Consider the following 25,575-nt stretch of genomic DNA (forward strand, 5'->3'; position numbering starts at 1 on the left):
ATGATTTATTCAAAAAAATCACAATACTAAGAAATAATAGTTATTCTGATAAATAACCAAAAATCTCAAAAAAAAATAATTATAGGTTAGATTTAAATCACTGTTTATATCAGCAAAAAAACCTAAATAATTAAATGTCCAAAATTTTCCGTTCTTTTTTTATTTTATTTTTTTAAAAAGATTAATGTCCGCAAAGGAGTTCCATATCCTCAAAAAACAAAGTCCTGGAAGTATTTCTCTGTTTTAATCCAAAAGAATAATCTAAAACATCAACTCCCCCAACCCCCAAAAAAGATGAGGGGAAAAAAAAAGAGTGATATCCCCAAAAAGAAAAGTAAAGTTCTTATCTGACCGGGAGCAACTTTCTTTCCTTTCGGTGGCGTCCTCTTGCACCAGGCGGCGTTTCCTGGGTGCAAGCTCTGATCTGATTTCTAAATGCACAATCTGTGGCACTGGGGTGAACTTTGATGTTGTTTTATATCTTTTCTTTGATAATTTTTTTTGTACTTGTTTTAAACATTCAATCAAGTCAAATCTCCTGCTGCACAGATCTGGTTGCGCTGACGCACACGCCCCTTTTTATTTATTTTAACTCAACTTGCTCATCAGACATTTAATAATGTCTTGTCCAATGACTCTTGCATTCACTTTCAAACAACCAAGCTATCCAAAAAGCTCTTGAAATGCTTCAGTTTTAGCTTAAATATATGAAAGTGGGATAATTCTGTTGCAGGCCCTGCAAGCCCCGGCCTGCCATGAGAATATGGTGAAGGTTGGAGGGTACATTCTGGGAGAATTTGGGAATCTGATTGCTGGAGATCCCCGGTCCAGGTATGTTGTATTTTGTACTTTTCTGTACACATCTGATATTTGAGGCTTAACGTTTACCTTGTCATTTTTTTTTTCTCTAGTCCCCTGGTCCAGTTCAACCTTCTCCACTCTAAGTTCCACCTGTGCTCTGTGCCGACCCGTGCCCTTCTTCTGTCGGCTTACATCAAGTTTATTAACCTGTTCCCAGAAACTAAGGCCACCATCCAGGAGGTGTTGCGCTGCGATAGCCAGATCCGCAACTCAGATGTTGAACTGCAGCAGCGAGCTGTGGAGTATTTGAAGCTCTCTTCTATTGCCAGCACGGATGTCCTGGTAGCGCCAACCGCCCGCTTTGATCAGACTTAGCTGTGTAAAAGAATTCCACTTGCAAAGGTTTTGGTCTCCTTTCTCTCAGGCCACTGTTTTGGAAGAGATGCCTCCGTTCCCTGAAAGGGAGTCATCAATTCTTGCTAAGCTAAAGAAGAAGAAGGGGCCAGGAGCAGTTTCTGTCACTGAGCTAGAAGACAGCAAAAGAGAGAGCAGCGAGTTGAATGGAGCAGGAGAACGGGGACCGGACCAATCAGTCATGGCTGCCTCTAATGCAGTAAGTTTCATTTGTTTTCTACCATCCCCATCCCTGGTCAGATTGCACTCCAAGTCTCCATGTTTTCCAGTCTACTCCATCTCCATCAGCCGACTTGCTGGGGATTCGTTCTGCGGCTCCAGTTAGCACCGCTCCAGCCGGTGCAGGCAGTCTACTGGTGGATGTTTTTTCAGAGGCGGGACCCACTGCATCTTCTGGTGCAGTGAACGATGACGGCTTCCTCAGGTGAAAAGCCTACTCTGTTCATCAGCAGGTTCAGAATCATCCAGATAAAGTCCAGTATGAATGACTGCACCTCTAGTTATTTGTCATTCATTTAATGACTGATTGGTCACGAGCTAGTCTGAAAGATTTAAATTTCTTTAGAGAACTGCACTATTGAGAATGTAACCAAAAAAGAAGCAAAATTCCCTCCAGTCAGGAGGGAATTACCTGGTGCACATCTGTTTCCACTCAAAGGATTTCACTGTGAAGTTTCTTCAAGCAGCACTCCTTCCTTGAAGGAAAATCCCCCTAAGGCTATTGCAAAGTTTTTTCGAAAAGCTAAATAACTACAAGTAGACATGAACAAATGTGTTTTTTTGGGTTTTTTTGTCACTCCTATCCTTAGCATTCATAAATAGCAGATCTCATACTGGACCTGAATGGCCATCACATATACAGCACATCATGTGCTGTTGATGTTGACCAGTCTACAAGTACAGCTCCAAAAATGAGTATCTGGAAAAAGAAAAAAAAATTCAGTCATTTCAGAAAGTCAAACTCTTAAATTATGCATATTTTGTTATAAATTTATTACCAGTTACACATAACTGCTTTCAGGTGACTTGCTTTGTTCCTTCTGGTGTCTCTCATTTTCCTCTTGACCATTCTCCATAGCATTTCTATGGGGTTCTGGTTAGGCCCATCTAACATTAATGCAACATTTTCACCGTAACATTTTTCCTTCCACTTGACTTTCAATGAACATGCTTAAACTTTTTTTGCAAAATCAAAATCTTCTGAGATTGAATTTTGGGTTTTTATTATTTGTAAGTCTTAATCATTAAGATTGCATGACAAAAAGCTTAAAATGTTTCACTATGTAGTAGGGGTTGATCAACATATTATTTTAAAGTTGACCACAACACGTTAAAAGTTGACGTTGACTAGCTGCAGTGACATAATAGAAACGTAAGCGAAAATACTTGACAGCAGCTTACAGGCTTTGTTTGGTAAATTCACAGCACATATTAAAGAAAAACCCAGATAATATTAAGCCTAAGTTTGTTATGCAGAATTAAAAGAACAAGAATCAGAACATTATCTCTGACATCAGCAGCAGAGCAGAGGGGGTCTGAAAAGCTGCACAAAGTAGAGACTGACTTTTTTTCTGATCACCAGCTGGTTCTGATGATCAGGTATGCTCATATTGCTAATCATAAACAAAATGTATTATGAACGCATCACGTTCATAATTGCAGTTGACTACAATTAAATTCAGCGCAGCCACCTGCTGCTCCCCTGCCCCAAAGCGTAGCAGGACATTCCGCTGACTCAGCAGCGGCTCGCTGACTTTGCAGGATGAGCAGACAGATGGCTGCACAGATGGCCTCTGTCAGATCCTCAGAATGCATCCTGAACTTCATTTCCAGATCTTGTAAAATAGTGTTTTCATAAAAGCATGAAGCTGCCTGGTTAGAAGCTTCAACACACAGGGTGATGCTGATCAGTTGGATGGATTAAAAGCTTGACATCATACTGCATTGGCGCACAGTATTGCCCTAGTGTTTTTTTTTTTTTAATTAGTTTATTCATTTATTTTTTTTAAGAAGTGGCCTTTCTTTGACAGTATCTGACAGGAAGGGGGCTGAGAGAAGAGGGGCAGGAGAGAGAGACGTGGCAAAGGGAACAGAGTCTGGGAGTCGAACTCTAGACTGTTCCGGTTTACAGCCTTTATATGCAGGGCGTCGTGCTTACCACTGTGACATGCAACGCCCCGATCAGTATAGCATTTGCTGGAGTTTGCAGTACCCGTTTGGTAAATTTACATTTTAAACAATTCAAACTGTTTGATGAACTCACCTAGTTCATCTGTCTTATATATTTATTTAGTTTTTTTTTTTTTGAAAATTCAGTTTTATTATGCGATTGTGACTAGTCGTGTTGCCCCATAAAAAGTTATTGCAGAGTAAAGATTCGACTAGTTGGTGCAACCCCTACTATGAAGTAAATATGAATTCCAGTATTTCTGAAATGAGTGACAAAAGTAACAATATGCAAATTTTTTTTGCCTTCACTTGTAAATGGCTGTGGTCTGTTGGTGTTTATAGATTAGTGTGTTTGTGTTGGTTGTGTTGTGGGACCATTGGCTCTGTATGTCTTTGGTTTATCTTTGTCTCATTCAGACCTGTCAACCTGAAGATTATCAGTCCAAAAGTCAGTAAAGAATAAACTTCAAATCAGGTTTCCTCCAGGCCTTCATTTCAGAACTACTAATATTTTCATGAACCTTGCTCATTCCAGTGGTCTTGGAGTCATCTTATTATGCAGTCTGGTTCTAGATTGAAGTCAAATAAGCTGAAGGTTTTAAGCTAAAATCCAAACAGCCTAAATACTGCTGCACTCTAAAGTCCCTTAAACACAAGCTGTGGCTCTAATGTTTTAGAGCCACAGGAACTGCATGGAACTGTCAATTTCCAGTTTCTCATTTTTCTAAAGCTTTGGCCAGATTTATTTACAATTTCCTTTAAGGATTATAAATAACATTGAAGATATTTTGTTTTTGCCTTTCTGTTGTGAGATATCATTAATTATATCTGAGGCACATATAAAGACATAATTCAAAAACCAAATTATTTTGTCTTTGTTTCAAATTGACAAGCAATTTAAAACAGTCAAAACAATTCGCCACCTTGAATTGACATTTTAAAGTCTTTGTCAGCTTATATTACTGATTTGGCATTACCAAAAGGAATATATGAGTCTCTATATGCAATCCTTTGGGATCATAAACCTTTTCACTCACCGAGGCTGTTAACATTTCCAGATCCAGCCAGACTGACCGGTGGTCAGGGCCGGTTTACTTTAAATTCTGATTCTTGTCACCAACCAGTTCTTTATTCAGAAAATTAGTATTAAGTAAAATAAAAGCTTCTGTCTGTCTTAAAAGTAGTGTTGGTTGTGTGACACTGTTGGCTTTACTCAGAGACCTATGATACTAGTCTCCTATACTGACCAGAAAACTGAAATACCTTCAACGTAAAGTTCTCTGTCAGGACTCTCATTTTATTTTTTGCCAACTTGAGGTGTTGTAAGGTAAACCTTAGGACAAAAGAGAAACTTTTCTCTAACAATCTGATCGGAAGACTGATCACTGATGTAGACTTCAGCGTTGGCAGATCTGTAACACTTGTTGATTTATCTTGCTCTGTATGTGACTGTCTTTCGTCTTTTTCTCTCCTTCCCCTTTCTCTTATTTCCCTCTTTGTGTGTGTGTGTTTTGACTTGACTGTGTGTTTGTTCCCTGTCCTCTATCGTGATTGTATACTGACAGAGATCTGGAACAACCCCCTGAGACCTCCGATCCTCTTTTGGTGGAGGGTTCTGGTGACTCAGAGTAAGGTCCCTGTAGTAGACTTAATCAAAATATACAAATGTGGCACCTAGTCAATTCATATTGTTGGGTGTATAATTATGCTGTCTTACTGAGTGACAAGCCTTACAGCACATTAGCTTTATTTAGACACCTGACGTGGTGATGGTTATTCCCTCTGAACAGCAACATTGCCATAATCAGCTGTCATGAAAAAAAAAAAACTTTGGTTAATTATTTTTGGTTGCACTTCTTTCCATCCGACACATTTTGGACATCAGTTACACAAAGTTTTAGTTTCTTTTTTCCCCTCTCAAACAGTATACAGAAACAGTATTATGTAACAATATGTCTTTGTTACTTTTTTTTTTCTCCTTCAAATTTAAAAATAGCTAAGTTGATAGTGTATGGAGTATTGAGAAAATTTATGCATGGTAAAAAACACAATCTCACCAAGTTTTATTGGTCTAGTTTCTAGTGGAAATATCTTAGTTTTGTTTTAATTCAAGTGTGCTAATGTACAAGTCTCTTTTCAGTAGAAAATATGGGCTGGTTCAAAGTCAAGAAATTCTTGATTGTGATGAAATAGTACTAGTTACAAGCGAAATAATCTGCTAGTACAACAAGATATTTTTCTCAGATTATAAATCATAATATGGCAAATATGAAAACACCCAATATTATCCATTCCATCATGTTCCCCAACTGTTGTAGGCAGCTGCTGAAACTAATTAATAAAATAACTTGTAATCTAACAAAGTTGCTTTTAAAATCAAGTAATCAGTAAAGTAACAAAGCTTAAGTTTTCAGGGAGTTATCAAAGATGAAGTTACTTTTTTAAGGCAACTATGGGGTTTCCTCCAGAAAACTAGCTAAGCCCGGTGGTCGGGGCATGGAGACAGTCCACCAGTGGCCAACCATGTTTTCATGTTAAAAGACGTTAAGTTGACAGAAAATGTAAAATATTACAGAGTAATTATATTTAATACGGGAATATTATCATCGAAATGCTATATAGTTGTAAATATAACTAAATATTAAAGAGTACAATTAAAATTAAAGCTGCAAGCATCATTGGAGGCCCTCCAGCCCCATGGCGACCGCTGGAGCTCCAGCAACACCACCCACTCACCGTGGTCAATGCTCTTGTGCAGCTTGCACACCGATGTGTTGAGCAGTACTCCCTGATGATGCACAAAAAAAATCTGGTGCAGATTGGTTAATGTATTAAGAAGATATAGCCTGTTTGAAAGATATAGTGAACACGGTGGAGTCAAAGTACAATTTAATGCTACTGGGCTTTTTTTAGAAGTTAACAAAGGTCATTCATATCGGAGAGAAGTTCAGCTGCTAGACGCACTATGTTTACAAAGTAGAAACATCTCTCAAACTGACAAATCATTTCTCCCAGGGTTTTTATTTTGGTTTGTATCAGTGAAACTGGAAATAGTAAAATGACTTGGATCAGTTTTCATCAAATTACTATTAACACTCACTTTGAGTAAGATACTTAGAATTTGTAGTTGAAAGGTTTCTCCAACTCATTCTACTTGAGTTGTATAATGTAGAAAAAGTAAGTCTTTGATAATTGTACATTTAAGTACTTTTGCTCAACACTGCATCCATCCAAGTACAAATGATGTTTTTTTTCTCTCTGTTCTAGAGCCAGTGATTTATCTCATCTGACTCATGATTAAGAGATAATCCTGGTGTTTCCATGAATAGAAGTCTCCATGTTTCATCTGAAAGAGGGTTACAAACAATTGAGAATCAAATTTTATTTGTATAGCACATTTCTGCAGCAAGGCATTTCAAAGTGTGAAATTCCTTGCAGTCTCAAAGAATGAGACTAAAAAGGGCAGAAAAAGAGCTGCTATAGGTATTAGCCATTTTAAATATTTGCATCTCATCAAAACTGAAAAGGCTCGTATTGGTGGACCTTTTTAATATTTAATTCGTCATGCTTATTTATGCATTAGCTGTTTTCATTGCTTTATTAATCCCATTTTTCTACCAAGTCTAAAACATTCTTATCCTCTAATCAGGCAATCACACAGTAAACAGAAGAATGAATTGACTGAAATCCAGCAATAGATATGGAGACACCTGCATGTTTATTCTTTTTAAAACGCAGTTCATGGCATGAAACTTTGAACACTGTCACAGTAGAGGGACGTCTGCATATAGAATGCAGAATTAGTGACGCAAACAATATCTATTTCTTTTATTCTTTTAATTTGCTTCAGCACAGCAGTAAAGCTTGTGAGACTTACCAGACACATGTAGAGTATATGCCAATGGGTTGCACAACTGTTTAACTAAATGGGTCTAATTATGTCATATTTTGGGTTAAAATGCTTTTACTAACAACCTCTGCATTTTATTCCCTTGTCCCTCTGACTTCCCTCCTGTGGCTCCTCTCGATTCTTTGTTGCTGTCCTGTTAAAACAATGGCTTTGTGATCTCCCATCTCTTCTTCGTCTTGTTTTTGGATTATCCTGTTTGCTCGTCTCTGGGCTGCCTGTTCATCCCTGTGCTGTCCTGTGGTCTCTCAGCTCTGCTCCTCCCTCTGAGGATCCTGCTCCTCCTTTATCTGAAGCAGAGGAGCTTCTTAACAAGTAAGGTTGTCTTCCGTACATTTGCAGTGTTCAGTAAGCATCTTTTAGGCAGGGTTCTAACCCCTCTTTTGGATGCTTTGTTTGCCAATATTCCACCACAACTTCACTTGTAATTCCAATTATGCCCAGTTCACCTGGCAAGATTTGCCCATTGTTTTCCAGCTTTTCTCTTTCTGACAATTTTAAGAACATCCTGATTTTCAGAATGGTTCTTGGCTACAACAGGTTTGGTTGTACACACCAGGAATATTTCCTAATTTTATCCTAAGTTTTTTTTTTTTTTTTTTTTTTTTTTAATTATTATTATTATTGTAAAGTTTTAAAAAAAAAAATCATGTTTTGAAAATTTACAATTTTAAATTCTTGCCATGTGAACCAGGCATTTGGGCTGCACCTAATATCTCTTACTTGTTCATCTGTTGCTGTCCAGTTTTAATTTCATATTCAACTTGAAATTGATCCAAATCCTTTAAGGTAAAACAATAGTTCTCATAATTTTCATTTTAATTTACTTCTATTCAATTTTTTTTTATATTTTTTTGCCCTCTGGTTTAGTGCAGATAAATAACAACTGGAGGTATGTTAGTCCTTCTCTGGTGGACTGCTGTCTGAAAGATTACAGCATCCATGTCAGGATACAATAAGAACACTTGGTGAAGTAAAAATTAAAGTACATTTTAACAAATGAATTGTCTCCCTCCAGGTTTGTCTGCAAGAACAATGGGGTTCTGTTCGAAAATCAACTTCTGCAGATTGGCATCAAGTCAGAGTACAGACAGAACCTAGGTGAGTTTACTCTGCATCAATATGCGATGCTTTGTGTGCATTAACATGTTCCGTCATATTGGGTGGATTGTTTCGCTGTCACCTTGACATCAATGGAACCCTATTGCCGGGTCGCGATGATGCAGTACCGACGTCACGCATTGCGCAGATGGGGGGTCAGGAAATAAATGCAGCCCATTTACATCTGTTGATCCAGCATCAAAATGCCTAAAGTCTTTGTCTGATACAGTTGTTCCAACAGTGCTAATGCAGAGAAAGATAAACATTATTTTTGTGTTCTGAAGGCAGTTGGTCACAAGGGAGTTGATTTTTAAAAACTTACCAAAGAAAGAAGATTGGAAAGAGGAGGTCCCAAGGCCTACATCTATCTGACTCCAACTAGAAAAGCCATCACAGGATCATGGTACAACAAGGAACCACCAGCTGTAAAGCAGTTTGTGGTTAACTGCAGTCAAACGGAACGTGTTCATAATAAGCTTGGTTTATGATGTTCCAAAAGCACAATCGTGGTCAATATAATAATTTGGCTCTTATATGTGCAGCTATCCAAAAGGAGGATATGCGATCATTAGTATCATCAGTTCGAGGGACAAAAACAAAGTCAAACCCAACTTTGTTCAATTTTTGGGACCCTTTCTGCTCCGCTGCTGACAAAGAAGTCTCAAATAATGTTCTGATTCTTGTTCTTTTAATTCTGTATAAAAGACTCATTCTAAACTTTTTTATTAATATTTTCTGTTAATTTTGCTAGTAAATCCTGTAAGTTGCCGTGAAGTATTCCTGACGTCAGTGCAATTAGTCAATGTTGACTCGACTTTTATCATGTTGCAGTCAACTTTAAAAAATATGAAGTCATGCAACCCCTAGTCTACATACTGCAGAAAATTTAAATCTTGGCAAGGATTCCTATGAATGTTTGGCTCAGTTAGTGTGTGAGACTTTGCCTGCTGAGTTTGAATCTTTTTGTTCCCTCTCCATGTTAACAGTGAATGTGTTCTCCTTCTTCAGGGAGAATGTATTTGTTCTATGGCAACAAGACATCAGTACAGTTCGCCAGCTTTACCACCACAGTGAACTGTCCTGGAGAGCTTCAGACTCATATCCTTGGAATAGGTTACCAGAATACACAAACCTTTAAATGCTTGACATTAATTAGCACAATTAATTACATCTATTAGATGATCTAAACTCTGTCCATTCTTTGTCAAAGTTTTTGGAGAAGAAGAAATCTGAAGAAGAGCATCCAGTTGAAACTGGATCACCCTCTTTTTACAAACACACAGATAAAAATGCCAGTTATGCTCCTCAAATGTGTAGCTATCATTCTTCTCCATGTCGGGACATTAACAGCAGGCTGACTCAAGTGTGTAGTTGCAAGTCCTTGACAACTGGCTACAGCTCAACGTTCAGAGCAAACCAGTGGAACCACTAGTGGAGGGTGGAGCACAAATCCAGCAGGTCCTGAACATTGAGTGCCTGACAGACTTCTCTGATGCTCCACTTCTCAACATCAAGTTCAGGTAGGCTTTGACTTCTTTTCCACTAGCTAGGAAACTGGTATATTGACAGTCACAGTTTGGTTTAGGTGTAGAAGCTGAAAAATTGAGAAAGATAAAACTGTTACTCTTTAGTCATTAAATGACTTGTGAATACCGCTATTGCTGATCTCAAAATTGAAATCTGTGAAAACAAAGATTTAGATTTACTTTTATACATAAATGTCCGACATGACCAAAAGAAGTGGCTGGGGAGAGGGAAGTCTGGGCCTCCCTTCTGAGGCTGCTACCCCCGCAACCTGACGCCAGATAAGCAGAAGAAGATGGGTGGAACTATTGCTGACCTCAAAATTGAAATCTGTGAAAACAAAAATTTTGATTTACTTTTTTACATAAATGTCCGACATGAGCAACCAACTTTCATCTGCAACCAACTTCAGGGTTTCCCCCAGTGTATTATAAACCTGGTGGCCTGCCAGGCTTTACTAGGACCCCCGCCTGGCTAAGCGTTACTTGTTTATGTTTTTAGGAAAATATATATTTTTTTAAATTGCTTAATTAAAAAAAAAAAAAAAACTTAAGCTGGACTGGAAGCATCTCTGTTGCGCTGAGCGTTTCACTGGCGGAGCAGATTTATTCCTAAAATATAGGTTTATGCGTTTAAAGGCGGAGAGCAGACTGATGACTCTGCACGTTGCGTCTCACGCTGCCGCTGCTTAATGAAGTTTATCTCAACGTGGATCACCCACTCCTCTTTTCACTCAAACTGGTCACACGCTCACTTGTATGGATATTTACATCAATTTCCTGTGAGGAATTATGTTTCTTTGGAGATACAAGGTAGGAGTTTAAACCTTGGCACATTAGTTCTGGTTGCACAGCTCTATGGGAATCGTAGGAATAACCTTTTTTCCATCTACTGGGTTGGAGTGAATCAACCAGGCTACACAGGGCATAATTTTGTCAGTTGTTGATGCTATGCATGGCCATAATAAACAGGAAGTAGACGTTGTTAACTAGCATGGACGAGACATCTCAGAAAAATTAAGATTTGACATTGCTTAAAGAAGCTCTTGGTTTTTCTTTCTTTTTATCCAGCACATCTATGATGTTTCAAACTTATGGGGGTTGTTATTTCTACTGTCAGATATGGAGGAGCTCTGCAGAACCTGACTCTCAAACTGCCGGTCACCATCAATAAGTTCTTCCAGCCAACTGAGATGGCCTCTCAAGACTTCTTCCAGCGCTGGAAACAGCTCAGCCAGTGAGTGTGTATGATGGGTGTGACTCACTTCCCCAGGCTCTCCTGTCATGTTGGCTATTGGCCTGAATCAATCTGTGGTTTACAGTTCAGCTTTACCTCTATTAAGTACAATCACTGCTTTTGCAAAGTTTTTCTGCTGTTTGATTCTCATTATCTGCCTAAAAATATCCACCAACTGCAAATGATCCAGAATGTTGCTGCTGGCATTCTCTCTAAAACCAGGAAGATGGAGAACATCACCCTAGCTCTTTCCACCTTCTCCTTGTAACTCAGAGAATAGACTTTTAAATACTTGTTTTATTTTATAAACTATTGAATGGCTTAGCACCAAAGTACTTTAAAGAACTACTGCTGTTGTATCAACTTTCTGGACCACTCAGATCTTCTAGTTCTATTTCTGCTCTGCATCCTCAGAACCAGAACCAATCATGAAGAAGCAGCATTCAGCTTCTGTGCAAATCCTGAACAAATGTCACAAAAAACAGCTGAAACACTGAGTTCCTTTAAACTAAGACTAAAAACATGCACTGTAAATGCTAAATTGAATTGATCAGTTTTCATCAAATTACTGTTAACACTCACTTTGAGTAAGTTACTTGGAATTTGTAGTTGAAAGGTTTCTCAAACTCATCCTATGTGAGTTGTATTAATACAGAAAAAGTAAGTCTTTGATAATTGTGCATTTTTTCAAGTACTTGGATGCTCAACACTGCATCCATCCAAGTACAAATTATGTTTTTATTTTTGTTCCTCTTTTCTAGAGCCAATGATTTATCTCATTTAACTCAGGATAAAGAGATAATTCTGGCGTTTCTATGAATAAGAGCACATTTACATAACAGAACATCAGGAGTCTCCATCTATCATTTTATCTGAAGCTTGGCTACAGCCAACTAACTTAATGTTTTGTTTATTTTTGGGGGGGTAGGTGGGCTGAGGGTAGCCATTAACATAATTGATTGATTTCTTTATTTTTTTATTATTATTATTTTTTTTACATGCAAAAGTCCACAGCCAGAACCTTTGTATTGTGTTTCTGGTATTCCTCTAAATCTGAAGCACAAGAGATACCTGCAAAAGTCAATGATGGCTAAGAGTGAGAGGGAATTTATCTTTACTTTATCAAACTGAATATTTTTTGAATACGTGTATAATATTTGATGTAATCAATAATTCTTTCAAGTGGGAAGGAATTACTGAGGTCTGCTACGGTGGGACAGGGATAAAACAAAACTCCTATATGGAGGCCTCAGTCAAGAAAACTGTTTTTTTTTTTATTTAAGTTACATGAACTTAGTTATTTTTTGTAAGCTGTACTTGATTGAGTACTGCTTAATAAAAATAAGAGGTTTCCTTACTTTTCTTTAAGTTTTTTTGATGCAATTGCATATTTTAATTAAGGTGAACTAATTAGATTTGAACCATAATTAATGGAACCTGGACCTTGCCACAGGGGCCGCTTTTCATTGGCTGATGCCCATTCTACATGGTCACGTGCATGGCCGTCTCACAAGCACACGCTTCCCGTTAGCTAAGTACAATATAATAGCAGTACTGATACAACTTCTACACATTGAACCCTGTCTGCTACACAGTCTTACGTTAGCTAAACAGATCAATATGCAATGTGTATTGTATCTGACATGCACTAAAGATTTTTATTTTAGCAGAAAAGGCTTTGGACTAAACTGTTTCTCGTGTTAGCCACTCTAGCACCAAGTACAGCTAGTCAATTAACCTTCGCTGTGTTCAGGGAGGATTAATAATCGAGAAATAAATATCAAGCCTGGAAACTTAATATTTTAATGGACTGAATGTTATGTTTTTAACGTAATCTTTGCTCGTCTTGCGGGGTGCAGGCGGTTGCCACGGTAACAGGTGTGCTTAAATTACAAAGAGAGAGCGTAAAAAGGTAGGAGTGGTTTTGAGTTGATCATCTGTTCGGGTTATTTTATCTTTGTTTACCTTTGATGCATTACTGCCGCTGTAGTTCCTAGTTGGACTAATTACCTTGTTCCTTTGTGAGTATATGTCATTCACAACAAACATCAAATGGAACAAATATATTTCATAAAATTTTAGCAAACAAATGGCTTCTACCGCGATAATTATGTGAAATTAAATTAATTATATCCCAACTTCAGAAGATTTGCCTTTACATTTACAGATCTCTTTGGTTCCTCCTATCAGTCTGTAGCTTCTCCTATTGTGATCATCAAACCAATTTTCAGATCTACCATAACTGGCTGACACCTGCTGGCCTCAGGTTTGCAACCAGCTTGTGACTGAGAAACCAGTAACTTCCTCCCACATGATGACATGAACGTGTTAGTTCCTCTGTCCATTGCAGTAGTTGATATATTGTGAAAATCCGGTAGAAATGATGCACTAATGGAGTCATGTCTACATAGAAACAACTCGCTGTGAGACTTGCGGTCACGTGAGTCGGTTGTGGGCAGAGCTTGGTAAGGTCCATTGACCAATATATTGGATGTGTTGATGATTTTAAATATTGCATTTGCCAAAATGCAATGTCTGCTACTAGTTTTCACAATTGAGTGTCTGACTGTTTAAACAATGTAGAACACTTTGATGTGCCTTGTTGCGGAAATATGACATAGAAATAAAATGTGATTATTAAATGTTTTTTTTTTTTTTAAATGGTTGTCTCTCTTTAGGCCTCAACAGGAAGCACAAAAGATATTCAAGGCCAACCACAGCATGGATACCGAAGTAATCAAAGCAAAGGTAGGGTTTGATAGAAGGGTTTCAGATGGTGTAGAAACCTCCTTTTCTTTAGGAGTCATCTAAATCATGCCTTGTGTGTTAATGTTACTGCTCTGTTTGCTCACAGCTGCTGGGTTTAGGAATGGCCTTATTGGACAACGTTGACCCCAACCCTGAGAACTATGTTTGTGCTGGAGTCATCCAGACCAAGAGCCAGCAGGTCGGCTGTCTGCTAAGACTGGAGCCAAACGCTCAGGCTCAGGTATGAGCATCCAGAATGTCACAGTCCCTTGGTAACCTTGGAATCTCATGCTTCTCTTTCATATCACTGCTCTGTTATGCTCACAGTAGGACACTGGGGTCCAAAATGAGGATTAGGATCTTTTTGTGCCCCCTGGCAGCAGTTCCAGACTAATCAGTTGACCTGCCAACAAAAAGGTCAAACGACCTCCCACCAGCAACATCAACACATCCAATATATTGGTCAATGGACCTCTCTACACTTTTTGTAATTTTTTAGGAGAGATTTGAAATTGCTAAAGTATATCTTTGTAAAAGGGAAATGTATGGTACATCTTTCATTTTACACTTTCATATTAAGTAGGGCCACAAACATGCAGTGATCTTTTGCCCAAAAAGACCTGTCACTTTCATTCATTAAATTTGGCTAAATACAGCAAGTGTTTTGTTTTGGGGTTTTTTAATTAAAATTACTTTTTACTCCTAGTTTAATGACTTTCTTCCTTTAACATTGCATCTTTTCTACTAATATGGCTTTATTCTTGTATTTGACAACAAAATCTATCCACCTCTCTGACAGTAGATGTATTTCAAAATATTCTCTACTCCATTTACAGTTGTGCTGTGTAGCTACTTCTACTGGTTTGTACAGGCAGTATGTTGATCAGTTTGAACACTGATGCCACCTAGTGACTGTAACCTTGTTCATCAGTTAAGCATGAATAAAGACAATTATGAAGTCCTTATCAATGGAGAAATTGTTTAACCACTAAAATCTGATGCCACTCCATTTATGTTTACATTTTTGAAGAATGATGTTTGTGTTGTTTCATTCTGTAGTTCTTGGTGCATGGCCACCGCAGGCAAGGGATGAGAGGGGGTAGCTTTTTACCAATTAGTTTGACACAGTGCAGTGTGAGGGTGAACAGCAGCAGCTGAAAATGTAACAAATGTTGCAATTTTGGTCCCCAATCGAACAATCTAGAAGACTATCAAGTGTGAAAACACCCTTAACTGCCTGAGTTTGGATTGAAATTCAGAACCAGATAAAACCAAATATGAAATAATTGTTGAATAAGATGAGTTGAAATAGTAAAACTTAAAAGGATGGAGGAGAGTCAGAGGCATCCCCTACACAGGTCATAATCTGTCAGTGGGATTTTGTCACAATGGAAAAACCTTCTTGTTTGAACAAGTTTTGCATTTCCTTTTAAACTCGTCATAACGAGAACGTTTGTAGTTATAACAAGATATTGCTCTTTATTTTTTTTATCTAGGAGTTAAAAACTTTTGTAAGGCTATTTATGTATTATTTAAGCTTGGCATTACAGGAGTTAATGTAGTGAGCCATATTTTTGCTATGCTTGATTGTAATGCAGCAGGAACCCCCAACCATCCCCTATATTTAAAGTTTTTTTTAGTCTTAAATTTCTTTCATGGTTGTTTTGAAAAGTCTTAAATTAGTCTTGCTGAAACCTGCAGATACCTAAGATAGTAGTACCAGAGGGATCCCAGATGGGGTCATGTGACCCGTTCCATTTCCTTCAGCGTGGTCACTGTATTCACCTGTGTCTCTACAGATGTATCGCCTGACTCTGCGCTGCAGCAAAGACTCCGTGTCCAAGCGTCTCTGTGAGCTGCTGGCCCAGCAGTTCTAGAGTCCAGGCCCTGACGAGTACTCCCACCGTCCCCCACCCCACCAGCGACCTCTCTCTCTACAGCACCCCTCCCACACCTGTCCTCCTGCCTCCAGCAAAGAGTCTTTAATTTGGGGGAGGGGGAATAAAAAAAGGTGTAACCTACATAAGGGAAAGTGCTGTCGCTGCCTGCAGCAATATTATTGTCATTATCCTTGTCCCAGATTCTGATTCCAGTTCATCTTTTACTTGTTTATTAACATGATGCTACAATCTAGTTTTTGTTGGTTTACCTGTGTAGCTGGTGTGTGAATGGCTAGGAGTGAAAGATGGTGTGTGTGTGTGTTTGTGTGTCCTGTGGTTGGGCTGGGGTTCTCATTCTGTTCATCCTGACCGCTTTGGAAAAGATATGTGCAACATTCCTTGAAGACAAGTGGGAGAAGCTATTAATGGCGCACCCATTCACTACTACACCCAACCCGCACACGCTATTCCCAGTGGTCAAGGCTGCAAAAGGAAAATCGAGCATTCCTGCCAAAAAAAATTAAAATGCACTTGATGTGTTGGGATCCTCCTGTTCATTCCTTTCATCCAGCCCTGCTTGGAGTTAACCCTTCATTTCAGTAGATTGTGCACTTGTTCTTATCGTGTATGTAAATATGTGCCAGTGAATCACTTTATTTTTGGACACATTCCCTTTGTTTGCTGAAGGTTAACAGAACGGACACTAGATTGCAGAGATAAGACGGTCCCATTCACCGTACAGCTAAAGGAGGCAGAGAGGACATTTATTGTCCCCATCTCATCACTGCTGTCTTTTAAACTTGTAGAGCTGGAGCTTTATTTTAGAGAGAGAGAAAAAAATATCCCATTTGTGTTTAGCAGGAGAGATGTGTGCAGACCAGGGAGAGGTGAGGTCCTGTTTTACTCCTCTGCTTGTGGATGTGACGCATTGTGGAAGGAAATGTGGATTACTACTCAAATATTTACATGGAGGATATTTTTTTTGCTTTGAAATGAAGCCTTGTATTGGCAGCCCAGTATAGTTAGAAAGATGAGGCTCATTTACATTTCCACAAGTCCATATTTCTACTGATGAGCGAATCCTGCACAGATGGATTTCTGCTGTTTTAGTGGGATGTGGAACCAACCACTACAATAAATCTTTGAAGTTTAGATTGCTTTATCAGCTCTGCTCTGGGATTCCCGTCACTTTGAAGCACTGATTTTGTGGCGAGGACAGGATGTGAGACACCCCAAAGTCCTTTCCAGCTACAGGGGAGTTGGAGTGTGAGTGTGAATGGTTGTATGTGATAGTAAACAGGTGGGGGGGCCTAAAGACATTTCTAACACATTACATTCTGTGACTGCACAGCAGTTGCTGGACATTGAACTTTGTAGTGGAAAATGTAGTCATTTTTGTGAGTGTGTGTAAGTGAGTTTGTGTGTGTCTATGCAGTATCCACTAGCTAATGCAGCCTCATGTATCGGTGTTAAGAAGCTGTCCAATACCTGTGTTTAGACTTAAGATTTACTCTGTAATTGAAAAATGTGAAGTAAAACTATGCCATATATCTGACTATCTGTCTCTTGTCTTTCATTGCAGTCATAACTACACTGTTAGACCTCTAAGTTTTCAAACTCATTTCTTTCAAAATAGTATAAACTGATACAAGAAGAAAATATGCATGCAATTTGAGGCCTATTCCACGTGTAAAAATGAATACTTCACCATGCCATTAAAAAAAAGGTGTACAAAATATAAAGATTTATTTTTTTTTTTTTTTGCAAAAATATCTTTATTGAAATTTTTAGTAGTTTAGATGAATGGCTCACTGCAAAATGATGTGATGGTATTACTTGGACACTGTTAAACCCTAATTAAAATACAATTTAATGTAAAAAAAGTGTCACTGCTTGTCACAAACTCCACATAACCTTCATATTGAGATATCATGTTCAGCAGTGTTTGAAACAATGGTACTTCTGCTATTCCAACTAAAGAACAGTATTTCTTATGCAGTTGGCTTCAAACGCCAACTGCAGCATACACCAAAACCATTCAGCATTCACACTTGGATTTTCACAGGAAATATTTTCCTTTGTTTTTGATAGGTCTGCTTTTAAGCCACTGGTAAACACATGTCCAACTTGGTTCAGTCTGAACTTCAGGGTTGAGTCTTAGATTTACCTCTCTGGCTCAGTGGTGTACTTTTCTTAGGCTGGCATCATGAGTATGTTGTCCACAATAATGGCACTGGGATCCAGAGAAAATTTGTTCCATGATGTCCTGGAACACCTCACTCACAGAGCTAATGCCAAATGGTATCCATAGAAACCTGTATCAACCAAAACAGATGCTTAAAGTGGTGAGCAGGGTTGATTGGCAGTCCAGTGAAATCTGTCAGAAGGAGTTCTTGGCATCAAAAACTGAAAATACAGCACTATTAGACATGCCACCCAATTCTAACATATACTGTTTGCATTGATGTGGTCTTTTGAGAGCAGTGTTGAGGTCTGAAACTCAACATATTCTGATCTTTTGTATTGGAGGCAACCATGGACGAGACCCAATCAGATGTGTCTGACACTGATGCGATTACCCCTGTTTCTTGTATCCTATCGAATTCAGCTTTGACCTTGTGTTTCATGGCTCCAGAAATGAAGTGAGCTGGGCAAATTACTGGTTTGACCTCTGGGTCAACTTGTATTCCTGCTCAAATGCATGCCAGTTCTCCGCTGTATTGCCATAAAATACTAGATTGTCAGGCTTGCTGAAGCTGTCTGCCATGTTTCGAATAAGCACAAAGGTTCTACAACATACAACACAAGATAATCCACAAAACCACTGTTGTCCAAAGCAGCGTTTCCCAATACCAGTCCTAAGGGCCCCCCTGCCTGCATGTTTTAGGTGTTTCCCTTCTGCCACACACCTGGATTGAATCTTTGGGTGATTAACAGGCTCCTGCAGTACTTGGTGGCTGCAGAAGATGTCATGCAATCATTTGAATCAGCTGTTCTGGTACAGAGGCACATCTAAAACATGCAGAGCAGGGGGCCCCGAGGACTGGAATTGGGAAACACTGGTCCAAATCTTCAGTGGTTGTGCATTGCGGTAATAAAGAGTTCAGTTGTGCTGTTATCTTGGTTTAATAACTGTTAGCTGCCAGCATACACAGCAGTAACCGGTGGAAGAAACCCCAGCGCCAGAATGAATAACAAAATTTAACCCAGTGCAGAACCAAAACAAAGGCATCTGTAAAACCCCAATATTATTGTGTGCACAGTCAATATTCTGCAGGAGGCCCCCAGGAGCATTTTTTTGTTCCACTTTGGGGCCGCTTAGTAGCCCTTGGCCCTAAGGAGCTGCCTAGATGGCTTATGCCTTGGGCTGGCTGTGGTGGCCCCTAACATAGAAATAATTCAAAATGGTATAAATTCTGTTGTATTTGTCCAACTAGTAACAATAATTTCACTGTTAAGCTGAAGCACAGGAGCACACATTTACATGAACCTCACGGACAGATAACTTATTTTTCAGGTCTGTTAAGTTTATGCAAAAATAGGTTGACTAGAGCAGAGTTACTAACCTATACATTCACTGGCCAGCTGAGGTACACTTATTAATGGGAGCTGCCTTAATTATTTGTTTTAGATATTGAACAAGACGTTGAGCACAATTCCCCGAATATTCTTTGTTCACTTGGACAGTATAGGATCACACAGTTTACACTGAATTTTATTTTAAAGATACAATAGATTACAATTATTATGGTTACAGCTTCCGAACACGACCGTGATGTCGGCCATTAATTAATGCCTAACAGTAAAGATGAATAATTGTGAGGGCTTTGATGAACAGGACTTTGAAATCAGATGTGCAGTAGCCTTCCAGTCTTGTGTGGATGCAATTTTTAATGAATAACTTAATAAAAGAAATAGATTCAGTTAGTAAGAACGACATTTTGTGTATTTATGTTTATGTAAATCTTTGACCAAACTAGGTCATTAAGTTTCATTAAAATTTTTTCTAAACCTTCTTTCTGCCTGAGCTTTTATTTTGGTGACACCACAAGATAACCACTGGTCCCCATTTAACCCTCTTTCGAAACTTCCTGGATACACCCCTGCTCAGCAGGAGGCATTTAATATAAGTATTAATATGCAGACATTGGTACCTATTCAGTGTTTTTGAATATGACGCACTAAATTAAACTGATTGAAGGAATATTGTTACTAGGGTAAATATTGTTATTTCAAACTCTTTTGCTAATTTTTAATTACATTTGCAGGTTAGGAACTTCATCGAGAGAGATGAATATATAGGAGATCTATGCTTTCAGTTTCATGGTTTGTTTTTAACCACAAATGAGAATGGGTGGTCAGATGAAGCGCATGCCACTGCGTGTGATGCATGAGGAGCTCCACAGCTCCATAAATCCGTGCGGGACGGAAGGTATGACGATAACTAAAACCAAATTCAATTAATTAGACTCTAGTGTTTGTCAGATTAACTCTCTTGCAAGAGTGTGAGACGGTGCGCCTGCGCATGTGAAAGCACGGTGATAGGCTGAAGGTGACATCACCCATAGCAGCTATATTTGTGGAAAGAGGATGAGCTCATCGTTTAGAAGCAGAACAGAGTCAGAGGAGCCAGTTTCTAGGCAGCTGCTGCAGACTGTGAGTGCGTTCATCAGCCTGCAAACACAGAGGAGGCTTCTGCTACTGCAAGAGGAAGACGCGCCACACACAGTAAGCAATGTTTGTTTTAAAAATAATCTGTGCGCATGCGGGAAATGACCAGCAGAACAGTGGCAATTTATAATTTGCTTGTTTAACATAGCTACAGGAGAAGCTCAATAATCCTCCTTCTGATCTAAGAAGGAAAAACTTGAATTGCATCACTTACTCATGCTACTCACAATCCTGGCGACTAAGAAGAGGATGCATGAATAATATTCTGCTTTTAAAAGAAGAATAAAAGCCACTATTTAACTTAGATGTTGTGACACTGCAGATGGTCTGGTCCCGAGACGCAGAGGCAGAGCGACCCCAGCTGTCCGTCATCCTCCCGCGGCTCTACCTCGGAGCGGAGCGCGACGTGACGCAGGTAAGAACCAAAACAACAGCGATTCTGCACAGTGCCTGGTGCCGCTACAAGCGGCGCATCCACGAAGTTCTTAAAGGGGCAGCCAGAAGGGGGCACTTTGAATCATAGACTAAGGTCACACAGCAGGCTTTGATGTTCAATTCCGATTTTTTTATTTGTTTGGTCACTAATGCAAGTACAATCAAACTTCTGTGTGTGGTTTATAACCCCGAAGCGACCCACACGTGCAGAAGAAGGTAGACATACAGCAGTAATAATGGATGCCTTCATCTGTGGATCAGTTTTAAAGTTTATTCAAAAATGGGAGCCGGCAATATCATTACAAAATCGTAAGATAAATAAAGATAAATAAAGCACAGCTAATAGCAACCATCTAATCCACATTGACTGCAGCCTTTATAGAGAAGTCTGTTTGGCTGTATAGTCAGAGCCAGCAGTGGTGCGCGTCAGTGAAACTGACTTCATACATAATTTTATAATTATGTTTTCAACCATTGATTAATTAGTCATACAACACCGTCAAAAAACAAACAAACAAAAAAAAAAAAACCCCAAAAAAACAAACAAACAGTGTAACCGCTGAAAAAAGGATAAACGAAAACGAACGGTGTTATACAAGTAATTTCAGTACGTTTTAGTTTTATAAATCCATGATATAATTTAGTTAGAATTTCCCCCCATTAATTACGATTTTTATTTAGTTCAGTTAATGTTCTCAGTTTCAGTTTATTTTTATTAACTATAATAAAACTTGGTCTCACCTCTATGACCTCAATGTCCGATTAAATGATCAGACTAAATAATAATGATACGTATCTGATTTCAATATTTTTAAAGCCAAAAATGTAATGGCTGAAAGTTGCCTGACTCCATCTTGAGTGTATTTTAGCAAAAATAAATAAATAAATAAATAAACAAACAAACAAACAAACAAACAAACAAACAAACAAACAAACAAACAAACAAACAAATAAATAAATAAATAAATAAATAAATAAATAAATAAATAAATAAATAAATAAATAAATAAATAAACAAAAATAGAATTCCAGGGTCCCCAGATGAACATTTCAAAACAAGTAAACAAAACCACACAGAGGAGACACCAAATCTACACTAACTTGGTATTTTGGAATTTCTCATATTTTGTTGGAGAATGTTGTGAACAAAATGCACTGAAGCAGTTTTCTGAATTAAAGTTTAGAAAGAGTAATATTAGAAAATGTGTGTGTTCAGGATCGACTGGCCTCTCTGGGTATTTCCTATGTGCTGAGTGTGAGCCGATGCAGCCCACAGCCGTCTTTCCTGCCTCGCTCCAGATTCCTGCGCATTCCCATCGATGACTCCCTGTGGGACGACCTGCTGCCCTGGATCCCCCAGGCTCTCAGCTTCATAGGTCAGGACTGCCTCCCCCTGCCTTTCTCATCCTAAACATCTACTTCACAGTTTTCTTTGTTATACTACCATGTTAATGCTAGCAGTTGACTGGTTCTTCAGTCTTAACTGCGCTAGCTGGATTAGCCATACTAATGTGACGGCACTAATACAAGGGTTATGTGCCATGGTGCGGTGCGTGCAGATTCAGCCATGTCCTCTGGGGCCTCGGTGTTGGTGCACTGTGCTGCAGGAATCTCCCGCTCCCCTGCTCTGGCTGTGGCCTACATCATGTACAGCCTGGAAATGGACCTGGACCACGCCTACAGGTGCTGCACACAGGCCTCGAGCTTTAATTAAGTAGCACTATCTTACTTTAGATGCCTGAACCTGTTTTGAAAAATGTCCTTTGTCCGACAACAAGGAATAGAGTGACAATCAGGCATCTTATAGAAGTTCAAACCAGGAGCCAGTGCTGCTCTCTGGTGATGTTTTGTTTGCAGGCTAAAGAAATCCAATTTTAAAAAAAACTTGGAGGTTGTTTTCCACAGTTTATTTATCCCGGTTTAGCAAGCACACAAAGATCTTTCCATTGTTTCCTGCTGCTGCTCTTGTTCTAGTTTAAAAAAAAACTAAAAAAAATATATACCTACAAATAAACTCTGCAAATAACCCCCCCCCCCCCAAATGTAAGTAAATGAATATGGTCCTGGGTACAATACCCACTAATGGGGTGTGGTAGGACCTCAAATCCTCAGACCTGTACACAGTTAAGCATTAACAGAGGTACTGCTTGCAAATTACATACATTTTATTTGGCTCACATCTTCACAAGTGCCTTGGATTAAGTTAGATGTGCCTTGGACACATCTTAACAGGTCCCTTGGATTAAGGCACCTGTTAAGATGTCTGAAGTAAGCAGAGAATTTTATTTTAGAAAAGGAAAAAAATGCCTATGCTGTTGGAGGAAACTTTGGAGTGCATTTTATTCATGTTTGTGGAGTATAAACCTGTCGCAATAAGCAATTTATTGCATCAAATTAAAATGAGCTTAATAATATCAATTCTTATTAATACTTTTTGAAGGTTAATCTTGTTTAGAGAGACTTCATAATCCATTTTTATTTAGATTTTTAACTATATTTAAACACTGTATGTAACACAAACTTTGTACAACAGTTGGCTTAAAAAGATGTTGTAGGATTTATATAAAAACCTAATTTTGTCAGGAGCTTTTATTTCTTTTTTTGCAATATGTTCCACAATTTTTGTGGAACATGGAGAGTTCTCGTTGAGCCTGATGGGTGGATATTGAAGGAGGGAGACTCACTCCTCAGATATGGAGACCTTCTTCTCTGTCAGGGCATTGGTTGATTTTATGCACATCCTGCAAGGAAATAAACATCATAATTGTAAAATAGCTAAAGTTTTCCTAATACCACCATCTACTACTGGATCAACTCTAAAATCCACAAATACATTCATAAGTAACTCATTATTTACACTCCTACTATGACTGGCCCGTGTGACAAGAAAAGCACTATAAATGTTTACGAAACATAGTATATTTCACTAAACTTAATTTCTGACTATTGTATAACTATTTACAAATGATCAATAAGTCATATTAATTTTGTAAATATATCATTTTACCACATTCATTATGATAATAAATAGAAGCTACTCTCATCTGCACATATTTATTTAATGAGCTAAATTCATTGATATCATTGTTTATTCAATGGATTAGTCTGATGATTTATCAGATAAAAAATGCATAGGAAAAGTTACAGGGTCACACATGTACTGTATAAAAGTAACAATAAGTCTTACCCAAATCTTTTCTGTCCCCTCATAAGGTTTGTGAAAGAGCGTCGGCCGTCCATTTCCCCAAACTTCAACTTCCTGGGTCAGTTGCAGCACTTCCAAAACATCCTGAACCAGAAGGCGTCCAGATGTGATATGACCAGGCAGCAGCAGGAGAATCAGCAGCCATCCACAGAGGACAGAGGGACTGGATTAATGCATAGTCAGAACAGGAACCACTGCGTCCACACCGCCACAGAAGACTCAATAATTCAGACAAGAAAATTGCTCTTAGACGACTGCGATAACAAGCGAGGACCTTGGACCTTTGACCTGACAGCATGTCAAAACCAACAATGCAACCAAAAGCGATGCAACACTCCTGCATCAAGCCTCTGTGAGTCCAGAGAACCTCCACCAAAGTGCAGACAACTACAATTCCCAACAGGTTGTACTTCTCTCGTGGAGAAGCGTAAAAGCCTCACGCTCTCATTGACACCCTTGGGATTCTGCCCGCCCTCGTCGGCGAGCAGCCGCCCACAATCAGTAGCGAAAGCGACCCCGGTCCATGGCGACCCCCATCCAGAGCGGAGTCCCCATCTCAGTGGGTACAGCCGAGCTGAAGAGAAGGAACGAGGCCTGTTATCGCCATTCGGCATCACTCTGAACAAGCTGTTGGACTGGGGGGAGAGAGTGCTGCTGGGGTTGATCCACCCGGTGAAGATGGGACAGCCTGCGCTGCCCTATAGGTGCTGAGGTTGCAGAGCAGAGCTACACTTGACCGCTTCTCGTGCATGTTCATCAGAACAAAACTCACAACACAGGATTTACAGAAATACTGAAGGAAACCATTGTCTTCTATTTATATATTTATTGAAGAGTTGATTCTAAAAACTATTCTTGTCAAGTGCTTCTTGTTTGGTACATACTAACAGTCGACAGCTCATGTTTCGCTTTGTAAGCTGCTGCCGCTTTGAAAAGTCTGTGGCGCAACATCTTGAAATAAACAAAAGATCACACTGAAAGCCAATGTTGTTGCATGTTTGTATTAGTGGAAAAACTTAAGTTTGCAATATTGTTTCAATCTGGGTTTTTTTTTCATGGTGATTTTTGAAGTGCAAGTGTTAATTCAATGACTTCTGGGCAATAAAACAGAAAATGTCAACCACCACAAAGATAGGCTTTGAAATGTTATAAGAAAAATACTAAATGTAGTTCAAGGTCTCTGTTGGTATTTAATATTCTTTACAATATGATCAAGAATTTACAGTTCTCTGGACTTGACCTGCTGTTCTGCTCGTTTTAAAACATATCAACTTTTTTAGACTTGCTAGAGTTAACTCAAAGTCCTGCCATTCTGAAGGCAATATAAATCTTGCTATATGCTTGGTACTTGTTCTATTTATAAAATTAAAAGATTATTCTTTTTTATAAAATAAAAGTTTGTATTGGGATTATACCAGACTTTTATTCTGAAGCCAAATTCGGAAAAATATTGAACTCACTCAAAACAGAAAACATATGTTAGA

The 25,575-nt window shown here is 38.8% G+C and overlaps 2 protein-coding genes across 5 annotated transcripts in view; both read left to right on the plus strand.

Moving 5' to 3' along the window:
- The window catches only part of ap2a1 (adaptor related protein complex 2 subunit alpha 1), a 31,476-nt gene extending 14,141 nt beyond the window's left edge, over nt 1-17,335 (plus strand). For 2 of the 4 annotated variants that reach the window (XM_044099015.1, XM_044099014.1), the window contains exons 11-23: nt 734-831; nt 912-1,143; nt 1,226-1,414; nt 1,485-1,639; nt 4,950-5,012; nt 7,544-7,606; nt 8,310-8,392; nt 9,401-9,490; nt 9,789-9,912; nt 11,036-11,152; nt 13,831-13,900; nt 14,007-14,141; nt 15,700-17,335. In XM_044099015.1, the coding sequence (XP_043954950.1) occupies nt 734-831; nt 912-1,143; nt 1,226-1,414; nt 1,485-1,639; nt 4,950-5,012; nt 7,544-7,606; nt 8,310-8,392; nt 9,401-9,490; nt 9,789-9,912; nt 11,036-11,152; nt 13,831-13,900; nt 14,007-14,141; nt 15,700-15,777 (1,497 nt within the window). In that variant the 3' untranslated portion in view covers nt 15,778-17,335. The remainder of the gene's footprint in view (nt 1-733; nt 832-911; nt 1,144-1,225; nt 1,415-1,484; nt 1,640-4,949; nt 5,013-7,543; nt 7,607-8,309; nt 8,393-9,400; nt 9,491-9,788; nt 9,913-11,035; nt 11,153-13,830; nt 13,901-14,006; nt 14,142-15,699) is intronic. The other 2 variants (XM_044099016.1, XM_044099017.1) reach the window with 2 other exon arrangements.
- A 3,017-nt stretch (nt 17,336-20,352) lies between these two features.
- si:ch211-195b15.8 lies at nt 20,353-25,071 on the plus strand. The gene is made up of 5 exons (XM_044099018.1): nt 20,353-20,508; nt 20,774-20,866; nt 22,103-22,262; nt 22,446-22,569; nt 24,100-25,071. The coding sequence occupies exons 1-5, from the start codon at nt 20,371-20,373 to the stop codon at nt 24,800-24,802; spliced, it is 1,218 nt and encodes a 405-aa protein (XP_043954953.1). The 5' UTR covers nt 20,353-20,370; the 3' UTR covers nt 24,803-25,071.
- The last annotated feature ends 504 nt before the right edge of the window (nt 25,072-25,575 follow it).

This window comes from Gambusia affinis, linkage group LG19 (assembly GCF_019740435.1).
Source record: "Gambusia affinis linkage group LG19, SWU_Gaff_1.0, whole genome shotgun sequence".
NCBI lineage: Eukaryota > Metazoa > Chordata > Actinopteri > Cyprinodontiformes > Poeciliidae > Gambusia > Gambusia affinis.